Source organism: Salvelinus fontinalis, chromosome 38 (genome assembly GCF_029448725.1).
Source record: "Salvelinus fontinalis isolate EN_2023a chromosome 38, ASM2944872v1, whole genome shotgun sequence".
NCBI lineage: Eukaryota > Metazoa > Chordata > Actinopteri > Salmoniformes > Salmonidae > Salvelinus > Salvelinus fontinalis.
The window spans coordinates 26,878,528-26,898,725 of NC_074702.1; the positions used below are offsets into that span (position 1 = coordinate 26,878,528).

General features: G+C 45.2%; 1 protein-coding gene across 3 annotated transcripts in view; it reads left to right on the top strand.

Annotated features, from left to right (window-relative positions):
* myom3 (myomesin 3) overlaps nucleotides 1–20,198 on the top strand; it is a 75,165-nt gene that overhangs the window by 21,340 nt on the left and 33,627 nt on the right. For all 3 annotated transcript variants that reach the window (XR_008756706.1, XM_055903503.1, XM_055903502.1), the window contains exons 4-11: nucleotides 1,055–1,214; nucleotides 1,840–1,997; nucleotides 2,570–2,662; nucleotides 3,783–3,871; nucleotides 4,942–4,986; nucleotides 9,075–9,215; nucleotides 10,199–10,360; nucleotides 12,769–12,910. Coding sequence is in view for 2 of the 3 variants with exons in the window: in XM_055903503.1 (XP_055759478.1) it covers nucleotides 1,055–1,214; nucleotides 1,840–1,997; nucleotides 2,570–2,662; nucleotides 3,783–3,871; nucleotides 4,942–4,986; nucleotides 9,075–9,215; nucleotides 10,199–10,360; nucleotides 12,769–12,910 (990 nt within the window). In the remaining variant the exon portion in view is untranslated. The remainder of the gene's footprint in view (nucleotides 1–1,054; nucleotides 1,215–1,839; nucleotides 1,998–2,569; nucleotides 2,663–3,782; nucleotides 3,872–4,941; nucleotides 4,987–9,074; nucleotides 9,216–10,198; nucleotides 10,361–12,768; nucleotides 12,911–20,198) is intronic.

A 20,198-nucleotide genomic window follows, 5' to 3' on the forward strand; every position in this document is an offset into this window, starting at 1 on the left:
TGAAGGAATGGTGGATGGTGCTAAATACAGGGAAATTATTGGGGAAACCTGTTTCAATCTTCCAGAGATTTGAGACTGGAACGGAGGTTCACCTTACAGCAGGACAATGACCATAAGCATACTGCTAAAGCAACACTTGAGTAGTTTAAGGGGAGACATTTAAATGTCTTGGAATGGCCTAGTCAAAGCCCAGACCTCAATCCAATTGAGAATCTGTGGTATGACTTAAAGATTGCTGTACACCAGCGAAACCCATCTTGAAGGAGCTGGAGCAGTTTTGCCTTGAAGGCAACAGTCCCAGTGGCTAGATGTGCCAAGCTTATAGAGACATACCCCAAGAGACTTGCAGATGTAATTGCTGCGAAAGGTGGCTCTACAAAGTATTGGCTTTGGGGGAGGGGGGTTCAATTTTTTCATCTTATTTCTTGTTTGTTTCACAATAAGAAATATTTTGCATCCTCAAAGTGGTAGGCATGTTGTGTAAATCAAATGATACAAACCCCCCCAAAATCTATTTTTTATTCCAGGTTGTAAGTCAACAAAATTGGAAAAATGCCAAGGGGGTGAATACTTTCGCAAGTCACTATATTATAAGATTATGTATTTGTAAGGTGTCCATATTAGAACCATAAAAATATCATTATAAACTGGGTGGGTTGAGCACTGAATGCTGATTGGCTGAAAGTTGTGCTATATCAGACCATATACCATTGGTATGACAAACCATATATTTTTACTGTTGTAATTACGTTGGTAACCAGTTTAAAATAGCAATAAGGCACCTCAGGGGTTTGTGGTATATGGCCAATATACCACGGCTAAGGGCTGTATCCAGGCACTCCGCGTTGCGTCGCGCATAAGAAGAGCCCTTAGCCGTGGTATATTGGCCATATACCACACCCCCCTTATTGGCCTTATTGCTTAATTCTATTTCTATGATTAGGACAGCCTCAGTGTCACAAGGAGTTGGTGTATGTACTGTAGGCACGTTTGCCAATAGGCCTTTTCTCAGTGGCTTGCTAACAGGGAATCTCTTGGTTCTCTGGTCCAATAGGGATGTCCTGAAGGAGACCATGGCAGCGGATGAACAGGGTCTGAGAACTGGAGAGAAGTGGACCCTGTTTGGAAATGAGGCTGAGAAAGTGGAGGTGGAGGTGCTCAGGGAACAGCGTTTTGTCCGCCAACGCTGTGACCGCATGGCCTTGCGTAGGCAGGTAAGAGTCTGCTCTGATCTCATCCCATACAGATATACACGGACACTCCGGACACTGAATTATAGGCCTACGGTATTGTGAATTCAGTACGGCCAAATGTATAAAAACAGTTGCCAAGTTGAGAATCAACATGGTCTCATTTAACTATTGTAGTTTTATGTCGCCAACGCTGACATCCCTACATTTTCCCATGGCTTACTGAGTTTCTTTGACTTACGTTTCTTTGCCTTACATCAGTTGACCAGTAATCAAATCAAATCAAACTTTATTTGTCACATGCACCGAATACAACAAGTGTAGAACTTACCGTGAACTGCTTACTTACAAGCCCTTAACCAACAGTGCAGTTCAAGAAGAGTTAAGAAAAAAAAATCTAAACTAAAGTTACATTTTTTTAAATACAAAGTAACATAATAACATAACAATAACGAGGCTGTATACAGGGGGTACCGGTTCTGAGTCAGTGTGCGGGGGTACAGGTTAATTGAGGTAATTAGGGGTGAAGTGACTATGCATAGATAATAAACAGCGAGTAGCAGCAGTGTACAAAACAAATGGAGGGGGGTGCATTTGAATACCAGCTGTAAGTGTATTTGAATACCAGCTGTGTCTATCCATGTTCCAGGCTGAGCAGAAGGCTTCCATCCATTTGAAGTATCTGGAGGACCTGAGTCAAAAGGCCCCAGACTTCCCTATCCCACTGAGAGCCCACATGGTGTGGGAGGGCATGGGGGTCAAACTATCCTGCACCATCCAGGGATGCCCACCCCCTAGGGCCACCTGGTAAGCACTCACACTTAAGGATAATGACCTCCATTGAAAATCTCTGAAGATGGATAGGTTACAGTATGCTTATTATGTAGCTACACAGGTTTTGCCATATCAACCTTTGATTCCTGAATTGGAATATTGCTCTGATATTTGTGGGTGAAATTACCTCATTTGCTTCGGTATTAGCCTTGGCAATGTGTGTAACCGTCACCCTTGATAAGCAGATGCACTAAAAGACTAGCTGATGAAAAGAATATGTGTTCAGTATTCATGCCTGAGCATAGTCAGAGCTGTGGACCAGATGACCTGCGGCTTATGAGTTGAACAATTCCAGATGGGACGCATGCATCCCAATGAGCTCCGAGAGTCTTGACTCGACTGAGACGGAGCTCAAGAAGAAATGTGAGATCAAAAGCCATCTATATGCTAAAGGAGCCATGTTAACTGTTGCGTAGCATAGATTAGCATAATTAGCAACGGGCATGAACATTGAAAGCATAACAGTGGTCATGTTTACATTTAATTGGGATTTTTGTTAGTTTATACCTAGACATTTGGGCTGTTATTAACTCTCTCCTTCCCAGGTATAAGGACGGAGTACCCCTGAGTGCCTATGGCCAGGCTTGGAACTACAGTCTGAAGCAGAAGTTTGGCCTCAACACGCTGGAAATCAGAAGGTAACCGAAAGGATTTTCAAATGTGTGCCTTTAGCACACTGCTGTTCAAGACGTTGTAGTTACCTCCCCTTCCATTTCCTCCTCCTTCCTTCTGAGTGAATATGAGAGTGAGCTACAGTGTCTTCAGAAAGCATTCACACCCCTTGACTTATTCCCCATTTTGTTGTGTTACAGCCTGAAGTCAACATGGATTAAATCGTTTTTTCCCCTCACCCATCTACACACAATACCTTGTATTTTAGTGCCTTGTTGCAAACATGATACATGTTTTGGAATATTTTTTATTATGTACAGGCTTCCTTATTTTCATTCTGTAAATTAGGTTAGTATTGTGGAGTAACTACAATGTTGTTGATCCATCCTCAGTTTTCTCCTATCACAGCCATTAAACTCTGTAACTGCTTTAACGTCATCATTGGCCTCATGGTGAAATTCCTGAGTGGTTTCCTTCCTCTCCAGAAACTGAGTTAGGAAGGACGCCTGTATCTTTGTAGTGACTGGTTGTATTGATACACCATCCAAAGTCTAATTAACAACTTCACCATGCTCAAAGGGTTATTCAATGTCTGTTTTTTATTTTTACCCATCTAACAATAGGTGCCCTTCTTTGCAAGGCATTGGAAAACCTCCCTGGTCTTTGTGGTTGAATCAGTGTTTGAAATTCACTGCTCAACTGAGAGATCTTATAGATAACTGTATGGGTGGGGTACAGAGATGAGGTAGTCATTCAAAAATAATGTTAAACACTATTATTGGACACATGCAATTCCATGCAACTTATTATGTGACTTGTTAAGCACATTTTTACTCCTGAACTTATTTAGGCTTGCCATAACAAAGGGGTTGGATACTTATTGACTCAAGACGTTTTAGCTTTTCATTTTTAATCAATTTGTACTAATTTCTAAAAACATCATTCCACTTTGACATTATGGGGTATTGTGTGTAGGCCGGTGACAAAACATCTACATATAATCCATTTTAAATTCAGGTTGTAACAATACTTTCTGAAGGCACTGTACATGAGAATGTTGACATGTCTTGTGATTTAGCTTTGGGCTCAGCCTGGAGCCAAGATGGTGGCACAAACACATGAGTCATCACCCTTCCCCATCCCCAGGTGCTCTGTTGAGGATGCTGGGGAGTACAAGGTGGTTGCCAAGAGTTCTCTGGGTGAAGCTACTACCATTGCCACTCTGGTGGTCAACTGTAAGTAGCTGCTGATTCTGACAACTGTCATGGACATGGTGTTCCTAATATGGACACCGTACATGCAGATTGCTCCTCTGCCTCAAATTCAGATAGATCATGTTAAATTGGTAACCATGTCACATTTCCCCCTTTCCTGCTCCATACTAGTCCATACTTGTTTTACTCAAGTGAGACAACCTAAGGGGATGCTCATTCATACTTATATGGTAAATAAATCACCATTCATCCGTACCAATTATTTCCAATTCATCTTGATCCAGTTTCCATCTGCAGTGATGGTTTGCACCTAGATGACTGGCGTTCCATTCCATATCAATAGCCTACACCTTCAATCTAAACTGATTAGTGCAATACATTACATGCCATTACGAGTGAAAAAACACGTGTAGCTTAGCGCTTAGAGCAGTGGGCCAGTAACGGGAAGGTCGCTGGTTTGAATACTCTACCAGACAAGGTCAGAAATCTGCCGATGTGCCCTTGAGCAAGGCACTTAACCCTAATTTGCACCAGGGTCGCTGTACTGTTATGGCTGACACTGTAAAACAACACACTTCACTGCCCCTATAAAATATATTTTTATTAATGGGTTAGTCCGCATATTAACTAACCAAAAACCTACGGTGTCTGCAGTCTACTGCACACATTAACAGAACGTCAGACCATTCGTTACACCACCACAACAACTCTGTAGACAGAAGGGATGTTAATAATATTACAAGAGTAATTAATTAATTAAACTATGAACCTTTTCCCCAAGCTTCTTAATGGCCTAGAAACAGTGTGAGGGTGCCCTGACAATACCGGGACACTCCTTCTCCTAGATCAATTAAATGGTGAAGGGGGGGCCAAGCTCTCCTATTCACCTATCATCCATATTTCACATGCTCACGTTTTCCTTTCGATTGTTTGAAGTAGGCTCAAGGGAATATTAGTTGTGACGTGTATGAAAGTGGCTTTGCCAGAATTGATTTGTCTCTCTTTCTCCCTCCTTCCCTCTATCTCTCTGCACTCCCCCCCCCCCCCCCCCCCCCCCTCTCACCTCCTTGTCCTCCCACTCCACGATTCAGCATATCAAGGAGCTGAGGCCGCAATCAAGCAATCCTTGACCCCAAGTAAGTTTCATGCAGCGTCTAATGAAAAATTTCCTTTTTAATTTCTCTGCCGCCTTTTGAAGTTCCCTCTCTTCTCCTCCGCTAAGACTGAGCCTTTGAAGACACTGACAACTCTGAGGCTCTGCTGCATGTGCTCTGACATGGTTTGGCTGACTGGATGCAAGGATTGATTGGATGGCAAAGGGGTGCTTATGGTTCATTGGAGTGCGCGTTGAGGGGGTGTGTGTGTGTGTGTGCACATGAGTGTGCACATGAGTGCGCCTGTATATAAAGAGGTTGATTGGGAGGGGTAGGTGAACAAATCGCTGCCATTTCAGCGCCAGTCAGAGTCATGTATATTTCAGCACAGAGAGAGAGTGTGCGATTTGTTCACTTTTGCTGGCAGCTTAGCCTATATGTATAATGCTCCTAAGCCATTCTCCAGATATTGAGCAAGTAGAGAGGCTGGATGCACCCACAGGGAGACCATGCAGAGTCGTGATTAGACACTGACTAATAACCAAAAGCTTATTTATATAGATTGTTTAGCACTGCTCTGTTGCCTTAGTAAATGACTTGCTCTTCCTAGATTGTGTCAGCATCACACACGACTGGATCAAACTGTTATTGACAATAACAAACTCACTGTATCACACACTGTTTAAAGTGGTGTGCAAGTCACAATCAATGGACTCAGACAGTGGTGTCCTCTGCATGTTTGAAACGAAATAGCAATCATTCCGAATGAAGCTTTATCAGCATGTAATGCCATCCATACACACTGGCTGAGGAGAAAATGGGATTTGAATTGCAGAATGACATTAGTGTGGTGCTGAGACTTCAGTTTGTCATGCGGAGCAGGGAGACGGATACTATTATCCGATGTGCATTACTCCCTAAAACAAAGAGCAACCCCAGCACATTTATCATAATCATGACGGGGACATGCAGGGAATGACTGAAACAGAGAGAAAGTTTGGGAGAGATGGGGAGTTATTCAATTGATGTGCATCCGAATGATTGCGCTGGTCTGTTATTTAGACAAAGATCATTATGGAAACATGTCGGCGACCTTTCAGATCTGTTGGTGGGAATGGGATCTGACAAGGCCTGGTAGTTTTCACTTTTATCTCACAATTAGGCTAGACCCTGTTTGTCGACGGAAAAGGGGAGCTCCGAAAAGGAAGAGTTTTATGTTCGTAAATGAGCTTTTATTGTTTAAATACATTGTGAAAGAGATGGGTGTGTTTTTCACTATTTAATCATGGAATGGGGTTGTTCAGTGTATTTGTTTTACATCTATCACTTGATTGTTTTGTTTCAAAGAGACAAATAATCATGTTTTTTTGCTAAGTGCTATACATCTGTCTCACTCTCAGAGAAATAATTAGTACTGATAGGTTTTACACAGTCAAATGTAACAAATAACTAAATTGTTTATAAATGACTGTACATACGACACATACAATATTCAAAACGTGTTTTTAAAAACATGAATCAATACAGTTATATGAGATCTGTATATAAGACATTTACATTTGACATTTGAGTCATTTAGCAGACGCTCTTATCCAGAGTGACTTAGAGTAAGTGCATTCATCTTAAGATAGCTAGGTGAGACAACCACATATCACAGTAAACTATACAGGATACAAACATTCCATTCGAGCTACATACTGGATATATAGCGTTTTGCAAAAAAATTAAAACATTCATACTCATCTAAAATCTGAGAACAGTAATATTTTACACACATATGAAGGTACCCAGAAGCAATCATTTAGGACGAAAAAACACAACTGTGAAACAATTGTGGATATAGCGTTTTGAAAATCTTCTCATAAATCTACACACAATACCCCATAATATCAAAGCAAAAACATAAAAAATGGAAATAATACATTTACATAAGTATTCAGACCCTTTAATCAGTACTTTGCTGAAGCACCTTTGGCAGCGATTACAGCCTTGAGTCTTCTTGGGCATGACAGTACAAGCTTGGCACACATTCTTCTCTTCAGATCCTCTCAAGCTCTGTCAGGTTGTATGGGGAGCGTCGCTCCACAGCTACTTTCAGGTCTCTTCAGAGATGTTCGATCGGGTTCAGGTTCGGGCTCTGGCTGGGCCACTCAAGGACATTCAGAGACTTGTCCCGAAGCCACTCCTGCGTTGTCTTGGCTGTGTGCTTATGGTCGTTGACCTGTTGGAAGGTGAACCTTCACCCAAGTCTGAGGTCCTGAGCGGTCTGGAGCAGGTTTTCATCAAGGATCTCTGTACTTGGTTCCGTTCATCTTCATCTCGATCCTGACTAGTTTCCCAGTCCCTGCCACTGAATAACATGCCCACTAGTTAGCAGGTACGCGCTAATAGCGTTTCAATCAGTTATGTCACTCGCTTTGAGACCCTGAAGTAGGGTTTCCCCTTGCTCTGCAAGGGCCGTGGCTTTTGTGGAGCGATGGGTAACGATGCTTCGCGGGTGACTGTTGTTGATGTGTGCAGAGGGTCCCTGGTTCGCGCCCGTGTCGGGGCGAGGGGACGGTCTGTTACAACAGCATAATGCTGCCACCACCATGCTTCACCGTAGGGATGGTGCCAGGTTTCTTTCAGATATGAAGCTTGGCATTCAGGCCAAAGAGTTCAATCTTGGTTTCATCAGACCAGAGAATCTTGTTTTGCATGGTCTGAGAGTCTTTAGGTGCTTTTGGCAAACTCCAAGCGGGCTGTCATGTGCCTTTTACTGAAGAGTGGCTTCTGTCTGGCCACTCTACCATAAAGGCCTGATTAGTGGAGTGCTGCAGAGATGGTTGTCCTTCTGGAAGGTTCTCCCATCTCCACATAAGAACTCCAGAGCTCTGTCAGAGTGACCATCGCATTCTTGGTCACCTCCCTGACCAAGGCCCTTCTCCCCCGATTTCTCAGTTTGGCTGGGCGGCCAGCTCTAGGAAGGGTCTTGGTGTTTCCAAACTTCTTCTATTTAAGAGTGATGGAGGCCACTGTGTTCTTGGGGACCTTCAATGCTGCAGATATGTTTTGGTAGCCTTCCCCAGATCTGTGCCTTGACACAATTCTGTCTTGGAGCTCTATGGACAATTCTTTCGACCTTGTGGCTTGGTTTTTGCTCTGACATGCACTGCCAACAGGTGGACCTTTTATGAACAGGTGTGTGCCTTTCCAAATCATGTCCAATCAATTGAATTTGCCACAGGTCGATTCCAGTCAAGTTGTAGAAACATTTCAAGGATGATCAATGGAAACAGGATACACCTGTGTCTATAGCAAAGGGTCTGAATACTTGTGTAAATACGTATTTATTTATTTTTAAACCTGTTTTTATTATGGGGTATTGTGTGTATATTGATGAGGAAAACAATGAATTTAATCTATTTTACAATAAGGCTGTAACATCACAAAATGTGGAAAAAGTCAAGGGGTCTAAATACTTTCCCAAGGCACTGTATAATGTCTCAGGAATAATGGACCTTTTCAGAAATGGTCAAATGTTTCTCTCAATCGCATGTCTCTCATTAATCCTAATGTTCACCCCCTTGTGAGGGAGGCCATTTCAGGAACAAGGGTGCATGTGTGTGAGAGAGGGAGTAAGTGTGTGTGTGTGTGTCATTCGTGCTTGTGTGCATGCGTGCGTGCATTTCTGAAGATGAAAAATATCCCCCCTTCAATTACTAATACATGCCAGTTGGCGTATCTGGGCCTTCGTCCAGTTAATTAAGGTTCCTCTTTGCTTTGTGCATTTTTACTCGGCTGCCACAAGTGAGAGAATCTGAGGGAGAGCAAAGCTTGTTACTCATTGCTTGCTGAGAATAATGGGATGTGTTATCCCATTATTCTCTAGTGTCTTCCATAGTACGCAGATGGCAAACCTCAACTTCATCTGACATAACGTCATCATGAGGGTGGAGATGTTGGGGAAATGAGTTCTCATCTCGGTGGATTATTTCCCGTCTATATGTTTGTTCTTGCTCATTTCTCTTATTTTGCCTTCTCCTCCTCTTCTTCACCCCAACTTTCCCACCTCCACCTGCCTTTCCCGCTTTCTTTTCTTCTTACTCTTCCTCCTCCCCCCACCCATCCTCCTCCTCCTTCCTCTGTAGTTGCAATGCTGGAGCGGGAGGCTCTGTTTGAGTTCAGCTTCCCTCCGACCTGGGCGAAAGAGGGGGAGAATCTGACCCTGCAGTGTGCCTTCTCCTCGGCCCTGCTACCCTTCCAACAGGACGTGGCCTGGTTCAGAGATGGTGAGTGGAAGTGGGTATTAGCTTGGTCTGTTATGTTTGTGCGGTCTTGTCAACTCCTATCGACAACGACTATAGTTGGCAAGACAGTACAAACAGATATGGGACCAGGCTAGTATGAATTCTTCCCCAATATCAACTAGTATTGGCATTGTTGGCTGTATCATCTAAACTGTATACAAGCCATACTTTATACACAGAATGTACAAAACATTAGGGACACCTTCCTTAAATTTAGTTGTACCCCCTTTCACCCTCAGAACAGCCTCAATTCGTCGTGACATGTTGTCTACAAGGTGTCGAAGCGTTCCACAGGGACGCTGGTCCATGTTGACTCCAATGCTTCCCACATTTGTGTCAAGTTGGCTGGATGTCCTTTGGGTGGTGGACCATTCTTGCTACACATGGGAAAATGTTGAGTGTGAAAACCCCAGGAGCGTTGCAGTTCTTGACACACTCAAATCGGTGTGCCTGGCAACTACTACCATACCCCGTTCAAAGGCACTTAAATGTTTTGTCTTGCCCATTGACTATCTGAATGGCAAACACAATCCATGTTTAAATTGTCTCAAGGCTTTAACATTTTTCTTTAACCTGTCTCCTGCCCTTCATCTACACTGATTGAAGTGGATTAACAAGTGATATCAATTAGGGATCATAGCTTTCACCTGGATTTACCTCAGTCTAAGTCATGGAAAGAGCTGGTGTTTCTAATGTTTTGTACACTTAGTGTTACTTCAGGTGAATCTCCAAAAGCCTTCCCACTGGGCACAGACGTCAAATCAACATCTATTCCACATTCGTTCAACAGAAATGACGTGGAAACGACATTGATTGAACCAATGTGTGCCCAGTGGGCTGTTTTTATAGCCTCGGCTTCTTTGTATTATTCTGATGCACATCACTTGCTAGAGGGTGCTGGGCCCAAGAAACCTGGTATAAATGAAGTAGGACCCACCCACAGGAATGCCACCTCCCTTCCACAGGAGTCCAACTGCGCCAGTCCAGCAGGGTGGAGCTTCAGACCGCCCTTCGCTCTGCTTCCCTCACCCTGAAGGGCGTGCACAAGGAGCAGGAGGGCATGTACATGGTGCGTCTGCGTACCTGGGAAGGGGTCAAAGAGCATAAAGCCTACATTTTTGTCAAAGGTAGGTTCTGGGATGTTTTGTGTGTATCTGTGGGTCTGGTGTGAGGTTGCATATTCCCTGTAACATTCACAATAGCAACTCTGAGTTTGGAGTGTTCATAGTTTTTCTGGTGAAAATGTGGCCACCATACCTTTGGTGTCAGTGGTGGGATTTCGGTGCCAGTAGGGGCACTATACCAACATTAAGGCAATATTAAGAAACCACAATGCCAAGAGCAAGGCAGCTGCCAGCTGACATGTTAAGATCTTCAAGCAACTAGCCAACACTCAATACAAGTAGCTTCTTCCCAAAGTTGCCTGGAGGCCTTGAGATACGTCTGGGTCCCACAGGTGCCTGTGCTTGGGTTTAGCAGTAGTGTGTTTCGAAACAAACCTAACACTTCCACACTTTATTGAAACCCACCAGATTCACTGTCACCTCAGTCACGTCCACTGAATGTTTCATGACTCCAGTCACCCACACCTCCCCACCCCCTTGTCACTCCTCTCTCCCTCATCCCCATTGCACTGCATTGTATTTTCTGTCTTATTGAAAAATCTTGGTCCTTAACTGCTGGAGTTAGAGTCATTAGGGAGTGGAAGTGGAAGTGGATTTTTTTCTGAATTTGCGTTACAAATGGGTGGTAAGAGAGAAGAGACCAGGGCCGTGTTTGGTTTAGTCTTTTAGCTTATCAGAGGGAGAGATGGAGGGAAGGAGGCCAGAGGGAGAGAGACACACATAGGGACCTCTTCACCACCGAGTACAGCAAAGTAAAATTACAGACTGAGGGTGTCTACTAGTTCAACATGGTCTCAATAGAATACGTCAAAATAGTGAGATGTCTGACATTTGACCGCAAGGACATTTGTGAACAGTCATACTGATACCTAGGCAATTGGTCACGACTCATCGGCCTTAAAGCTAAGTCGCCCAAGGCACATTTGTTGTTGTTTTGTTTAACAAACGGAAGAAATGCGTATCCAGCAGCTTGTTAAAGAAAATCACAGTACCTACTCCGCTATGGCAAAAGTTACGCGCAAAAGTTACCTGCAAAAGTTACATCTTTTGTTGTTGTAATATCGCAAATGGACGTGGCAGTTTCACCGCAACGCATTCCAACTTCAATGTCTCACACTTGCAGCATAAACTGTAAGAAAGTTGGAAAGACATTTTGCCTGACATTTCTCTTCTCTTTTGTTGGTGCCAAAGCAACAGTCTCTCAAGCCTCAGAGAATAGAAAACGGGTCTAATACATGTCACATCTTATCTCTTTAATCCTCTTAACATAATTTCCTCGTTCCTTCTCTCTCTCCTATCTCTCTGTCTCTATCTCTCACTCTATTTTTCTCAGTCTCTGTGTAGTGCTCTCGTTTGCGCTGTCTTTATAACTAATGCAGATTTGATGACCTGTTAATCTTACCTCCAGACAACGCACCTTGCTTTCACATGGCCGCTCCAGACAGACATCGTGAGAGAGTTTAATTGAACTGCTGTGGATTACATTACCTTGCTGGCTTTTAATCCTCCCTCTCCCCCTCTCGCCCCCTCTAATTTTTACTCTTTACACTTTCTCTCTCTTTCTCCTTTTTTCCCCATCTCTATTTCCCTCTGTGTTTCTCTCCGTGTCCCTGTCTCTCTCTCCTTCTCTCTGTGTCCTCTCCCTCTCCAGCCTTTTAATTCAATTTCAATTTAAGGGGCTTTATTGGCATGGGAAACATATGCTTACATTGCCAAACCAAGTGAAATAGATAACAAACTAAATTGAAATAAACAAAACAGTAAACATTACACACAAGTTCCAAAATAATAAAGACATTTCAAATGTCATATTAGTATATATGCAGTTTTGTAATGATGTACAAAAGAGAAAATAAATCATCATAAATATAGGTTGTATGTAGAATGGTATTTGTTCTCCACTGGTTGCCCTTTTCTTGTGGCAACAGGTCACAAATATTGCTGCTGTGATTGTACACTGTGGTATTTCACCCTAAAGATATGGGAATTTATCAAAATTGGATTCGTTTTTTGTGAATTCTTTGTGGGTCTGTGTAATCTGATGGAAATGTGTCTCTAATATGGTCATACATTTGGCAGCTCAGTTTCCACCTCATTTTGTGGGTAGTATGCACATAGCCTGTCTTCTCTTGAGAGCCAGGTCTGCCTTCGGCGGCCTTTTTCAATAGCAAGGCTATGCTCACTGAGTCTGTACATAGTCAAAGATTTCCTTAATTTTGTGTCAGTCACAGTAGTCAGGTATTCTGTTTAGGGCCAGATAGCATTCTAGTTTGCTCTGTTTTTTTGTAAACTCTTTCCAATGTGTCAGGTAATTATCTTTTTGTTTTCTCATGATTTGTTTTGGTCTAATTGTGTTGCTGTCTCTCCCCCTCCCCTCTTCTTACGCCTTCCCCATTCCCTCCCCTACTCAGATGCGTCTGCAGTAGTGTCCGGTGGTCCAGGCTCTCCTCTGGACCTGAAGGTTTCTGATGTACAAAAGGACTATGTCTTCCTCACCTGGGAGCCTCCCAGTGCTGATGGAGCCTACCAAGTGGAGGGTTACTTTGTGGAGAGGTACTTTGCGACTGTAACACCGGTGTTTCACTAGTGTATGCACCGTTACGTTATACGAGGGAAATTGTGTTTCCATAGCTAGGGCTGACAGTGAGGACTTGTGAAGAGCAGAATCACCACCACTGCATAATCAAAACAATTGCTCTGAGAGGTGTTAAAGTTCAGTTAGCCATTGTTATTTAAATGTGAAGAGGCCTTTAGGGCTTTGTATGAATACCGTACCAAGGACATAGGTTGAGGACTCGTATAACCTTTTCACACTACCGAGCCAAGCTGTAAGTTCAAATAATCAAATGGATGAGTGATGGCTGTGTGGCATAGGCAAGATGCAGTAGATGGTATAGAGCACAGTATATACATATGAGATGTAATGCTTGTCATGGTTGGAAGAAGAGGAGGACCAATGCGCAGCGTGGTAAGTGTCCATATTGTTTTAATACGAATAATGAACACTGAACACTGAACAAAAACAATAAAACGACAAACGAACACTCCTGTACGGTGAAACAAAACACAGAACAGAAAATAATCACCCACAACACACAATGAAAAACAGGCTACCTAAATATGGCTCCCAATCAGAGACAACGACTGACACCTGCCTCTGATTGAGAACCATACTAGGCCCAACACATAGAAATCTAACAACAGAACAAAACATAGAAAAACAACATAGAATGCCCACCCCAACTCACGCCCTGACCAAACTAAAATAAAGACATAACAAAGGAACTAAGGTCAGAACGTGACAGTACCCCCAAAGGTGCGGACTCCGGCCGCAAAACCTGAACCTTTAGGGGAGGGTCTGGGTGGGCATTTACCGCGGTGGCGGCTCTGGAGCGGGACGAGGACCCCACTCCACCATAGTCTCGGCCCACTTCTGTGACACCTTAGGAGCGGCGACCCTCGTCACCGACCCTAGATTGGAGACCCTAGTAAAGGGCACCACTGGACTGACGGGCGCCTCTGGACTGACGGGCGTCTTTGGACTGACGGGCAGCTCCTGACTGACGGACGACTCCTGACTGGCGGGGGGCTCGTGACTGAAGGGCGGCTCAGGCGGCTCCTGACTGAAGGGCGGCTCAGGCGACTCAGGAGAGACGAGCGGCTCAGGCGGCTCAGGACAGACGGGCGGCTCAGAAGGCTCAGGACAGACGGGCGGCTCTGGCAGCTCAAGACAAATGGGAGCACCTGTAGGGAGGAGACGGAGAGACAGCCTGGTGCATGGGGCTGCCACAGGACCCACCAGGCTGGGGAAACCTACAGGAGGCCTGGTGCTTGGAGGAGGCACCGGAAGGACCGGGCTGTGGGGGAGCACTGGAGCTCTGGTGCGCAGCCTTGGCACCACTCCCCCAGGCTGGATGACTACTCTAGCCCGGACCCTCCAGAGTGCAGGCACAGGTTGAACCGGGTTGTGGGTGAGCACTGGAGATCTGGTGCATACTACGCGCACCTCCCCCTTAGGCTCAATTTCCACATTCGCCCTGCACGAGTGGAGCGCAGGCATAGGACGCACTGCACCCTCCCAGCGCCCCGGAGACACAGCACACAGAGCCGGCGCAGGATACCCTGGACCGAAACGGCGTACCGGAGATCAGACACTCTGAGCTGGCACAATACGCCCTGGCTGGATGCCCACACTCGCATGACACTTTCGGGGGGCTGTCCTATGGGCGCGTACTGGCGACACCATGCGTTTAACCGCATAACACGGTGCCTGACAAGTAACGCGCTGCTTACAATAAGCACGAGGAGTGGGCTCAGGTCTCCAACCTGACTCTGCCACACTCCCGTGTGCCCCCCCCAAAAAATGTATTTGGGGCTGCCTCTCGTACCTGTCGCGCTGCCGTGCTGCCTCCTCATATCGCCGCCGCTCAGCTTTCGCTGCCTCCAGCTCTGCCTTGGGGCGGCGATATTCCCCAGCCTGTGCCCTGGGTCCTTTACCGTCCAAAATCTCCTCCCATGTCGAGGAGTCCAGAACCCGCTGTTGCCCGATACCACGCTGCTTGGTCCTTGGTTGGTGGGTGATTCTGTAATGCTTGTCGTGGTTGGAAGAAGAGGAGGACCAATGCGCTGCGTGGTAAGTGTCCATATTGTTTTAATACGAATAATGAACACTGAACAAAAACAATAAAACGACAAACGAACACTCCTGTACGGTGAAACAAAACAAAGAACAGAAAATAATCACCCACAACACACAATGAAAAACAGGCTACCTAAATATGGCTCCCAATCAGAGACAACGACTGACACCTGCCTCTGATTGAGAACCATACTAGGCCCAAAACATAGAAATCTAACAACAGAACAAAACATAGAAAAACAACATAGAATGCCCACCCCAACTCACGCCCTGATTACATCCAATTATTACATCCAATTATTAATTATTAAAGTGGCTAGAGATTTGAGTCAGTATGTTGGCAGCAGCCACTCAATGTTAGTGATGGCTGTTTAACAGTCTGATGGCCTTGAGATAGAAGCTGTTTTCAGTCTCTCGGTCCCAGCTTTGATGCACCTGTACTGACCTCGCCTTCTGGATGATAGAGGGGTGAATAGGCAGTGGCTCGGGTGGTTGTTGTCCTTGATGATCTTTTTGGCCTTCCTGTGACATCGGATGATGTAGGTGTCCTGGAGGGCAGGTAGTTTGCCAACGGTGATGCGTTGTGCAGACCGCACTACACTCTGGAGAGCCTTATGGTTGTGGGCGGAGCAGTTGCCGTACCAGGCGGTGATACAGCCTGACAGGATGTTCTCAATTGTGCATCTGTAAAAGTTTGTGTGTTTTCGGTGACAAGCCAAATTTCTTCAGCCTCCTGAGGTTGAAGAGGCGCTGTTGCGCCTTCTTCACCATGCTGTCTTTTTGGGTGGACCATTTCAGATTGTCCGTGATGTGTACGCCGAGGTACTTAAAACTTTCCACCTTCTCCACTACTGTCCCGTCGATGTGGATAGGGGGTGCTCCCTCTGCTGTTTCCTGAAGTCCACGATCATCTCCTTTGTTTTGTAGACGTTGAGTTTGATGTTATTTTCCTGACACCACACTCTGAGGGCCCTCACCTCCTCCCTGTAAACCGTCTTGTCGTTGTTGCTAATCAAGCCTATTACTGTAGTGTCGTCTGCAAACTTGATGATTGAGTTGGAGGCGTGCTTGGCCACGCAGTCGTGGGTGAACAGAGAGTACAGGAGAGGGCTGAGAACGCACCCTTGTGGGGCCCCAGTGTTGAGGATCAGCGGGGTGGAGATGTTGTTACCTACCTTCACCACCTGGGGGCGGCCCGTCAGGAAGTCCAGTACCCAGTTGCACAGGGCGGGGTCGAGACACAGGGTCTCAAGCTTAATGACGAGTTTGGAGGGTACTATGGTGTTAAATGCTGAGCTGTAGTCAATGAACAGCATTCTTACATCGGAATTCCTCTTGTCCAGATGGAATAGGGCAGTGTGATTGCGATTGCGTCGTCTGTGGACCTATTGGGGCGGTAGGCAAATTGGAGTGGGTCTAGGGTATCAGGTAGGGTGGTGGTGATATGATCCTTGACTAGCCTCTCAAAGCACTTCATGATGACAGAAGTGAGTGCTACGGGGTGATAGTCGTTTAGCTCAGTTACCTTAGCTTTCTTGGGGACAGGAACAATGGTGGCCCTCTTGAAGCATGTGGGCCCAGCAGACTGATTTAGGGATTGATTGAATATGTCTGGGAACACACCAGCCAGCTGGTCTACGCATGCTCTGGGGACACGGCTAGGGATGCCGTCTGGGCCAGCAGCCTTGCGATGGTTAACACGTTTAAATGTTTTACTCACATTGGCCACGGTGAAGGAGAGCCCACAGGTTTTGGTAGCGGGCCGTGTCAGTGGCACTGAATTGTCCTCAAAGCGAGCATAGAAGTTGTTTAATTTGTCTGGGAGCAAGACATCCTGGTGTCTGAGACTGTGCTGGTTTTCTTTTTGTAATCCATGATTGACTTTAGACCCTGCCACATACGTCTCGTGTTTGAGCCGTTGAATTGCGACTCCACTTCGTCTCTATTCTGACGCTTAGCTTGTTTGATTGCCTTGCGGAGGGAATAGCTACACTGTTTGTATTCGGTCATGTTTCCGGTTGCCTTGCCATGATTAAATTCAGTGGTTCGCGCTTTCAGTTTTGTGCGAATGCTGCCATCAATCCACGGTTTCTGTTAAAGGACGGTTTAAATAGTCACCGTGGGTACAACATCACCGATGCACTTGCTAATTAACTCGCTCACCGAGTCAGCATATACGTCAATGTTGAGATGTTTGTTTCTGTCGGCGCGATGCGTGAAGAAACCGACTGGCTGTACCGACTCTAACATATCCCAAGTGAGCCATGTTTCCATGAAACAGAGAATGTTACAATATCTGTCTCTCTGGAAGGCAACCCTTGCTCGAATTTCATCTACCTTGTTATCAAGAGACTGGACATTGGCAAGTAGTATACTCAGGAGCAGTGAGCAATGCCCCTTCTGTGGCGCCGTTGTTTTGGGTCGCCTACTGGGATCAGACCATTCTCCTGGGTGGTGGTCCGAACAGAGGATCTGCTTCGGGAAAGTTGTATTCCTGGTCGTAATGTTGGTAAGTTGACGTTGCTCTTATATCCAATAGTTATTCCCGGCTGTATGTAATAATACTTAAGATTTCCTGGGGTAACAATGTAAGAAATACTACATAAAAAAACAAAATACTGCATAGAAGAACGCAAAGCGAGGCGACCATCTCTGTCAGCGCCATCTTGATGGCATCGGAGAGGAAGGCAGACGTTTAATGCGTCCCTGACCTATTGTGCTTTTTTGTTTGTTTATTCGCGTTGTTTGTAACTTATTGTTTTCCTTATTTTGTACATAATGTTGCCGTCTCTTATGACCGAAAATAACTTCTAGACGTCAGGACTGCGATTACTCACCAAGGACTAGCAGAATCCTTTTTTCCTTTCACGACTCTGACGAGCCCGATGCAAAGGATATACTGCTTCCTCGGGAACAGGCCCAGATCCCCGCGATTTGCGTGATGAGGAGGCGGAGAAAAAGGGGCCAAAGTGCGGGCTGCCTTCTGAGAATTCGTAGGCGATCTAATAAACCCCCACTTCCCTCCATTCTGCTAGCAAACGTGCAATCTTTGGAGAATAAAATTGACGAGCTACGCAGAAGATTAAACTACCAACAGGACATTAAAAACGGTAACATTTTATGCTTCATGGAGTCGTGGCTGAACGACGACAATATCAACATACAGCTGGCTGGTTACACGCTATACTGACAGGATAGAACAGCGGCGTCTGGTAAGGCAAAGCGCGGCGGACTATGTATTTTTGTAAATAACAGCTGGTGTACAATATCTAAGGTCTCGAGCTATTGCTCGGCTGAGGTAGAGTGTCTCATGATAAGCACACTATCTACCTAGAGAGTTTTCATCTATATTTTTCGTAGCTGTTTACATACCACCACAGTCAGAGGCTTGCACTAAGACAGCATTGAATGAGCTTTATTCCGCCATAAGCAAACAAGAAAACACTCACCCAGAGGCGGCGCCCCTACTGGCTGGGGACTTTAATGCAGGGAAACTTAAATCCGTTTTACCAAATTTCTATCAGCATGTTACATGTGCAACCAGAGGAAAACAATAACTCTGGACCACGTATACTCCACACACAAAGACGCATACAAAGCTCTCCCTCGACGTGTGTACATACCCCAACCAGAAGCCATGGATTACAGGCAGCATCCGCACTGAGCTAAAGGCTAGAGCTGCCGCTTTCAAGGAGTGGGACTCTAACCCAGAAGCTTATAAGAAATCCTGCTATGCCCTCTGACGAACCATCAAACAGGCAAAGCATCAATATAGGACTAAGATCGAATCATACTGCACCGGCTCTGACGCTCGTTGGATGTGGCAGCGCTGGATGTGGCAGCGCTTGCAAACCATTACAGACTAGAAAGGGAAGCACAGCCGAGAGCTGCCCAGTGACATGACCAGACGAGCTAAACTTCTTCATGCTCGCTTAGAGGCACCAGCTGTTCCGGAAAACTGTGATCACTCTCTCCACAGCCGATGTGAGTAAAACCTTTAAACAGGTCAACATTCACAAGGCCGCAGGGCCAGATGGATTACCAGGACGTGTACTGCGAGCATGCGCTGACCAACTGGCAAGTGTCTTCACTGACATTTTCAACCTCTCCCTGTCTGAGTCTGTAATACCAACATGTTTCAAGCAGACCGTCATAGTGCCTGTGCCCAAGAACACTAAGGTAACCCGCCTAAATGACTACCGACCGTAGCACTCACGTCTGTAGCCATGAAGTGCTTTGAAAGGCTGGTCATACCTCACATCAACACTATTATCCCAGAAAAGCTAGACCCACTGCAATTTGCATACCGCCCCAACAGATCCACAGATTAATCAATCTATTGCACTCCACACTGCCCTTTCCCACGTGGACAAAAGGAACATCTATGTGAGAATGTTATTAATTGACTACAGCTCAGTGTTCAACACCATAGTGCCATCAAAGGCTTCTAAACAGCTTCTACCCCCAAGCCATAAGACTCCTGAACATCTAATCAAATGGCTACCCAGACTATTCGCATTGCACCCTCACCTCCCCCTCTTTACACAGCTGCTACACTCTGTTCTTGTTATCTATGCATAGTCACTTCAATAACTCTACCTATGTGTACATAATACCTCAACTAACCGGTGCTCCCACACATTGACTCTGTACCCCCCTGACTCTGTGCCCCCTGTACCCCCCTGACTCTGTACCCCCCTGTATATAGTCTAGCTATTGTTGTTTTACTGCTGCTCTTTAATTACTTGTTACTTTTATCTCTTATTCTTGTCCGTATTTTTTTAAACTGCATTGTTGGTTGGTGGCTCGTAAGTAAGCATTTCACTGTACGGTTCATTTCACTCTACTACACCTGTTGTATGCGGCGCATGTGACTAATAACATTTGATTTAATTTGAAACTGGCCTGCTTACCTGTACGTTCAGTCTAAATGATAAGAGTTATCTTAGACATAAGCTATCTTTGTTTACTCCAAATCAACAACACACAGCAAACAAGACTAAACTGTTGGGCCACAACTTACTCGGATGTGTGTGAGGAAATTGGATCGGGGAGATAAAACCCCAGCCAACTTTGATGTAATATCCATTTGGCAAAGCCCAAAGAAGATGGATGATATGCATGATAATAATTCAACATGGAACACAGCGTTAACTGAATCAAAGCCCTCCCATAGGTAACAGGTGCTCACTAATCACTAAA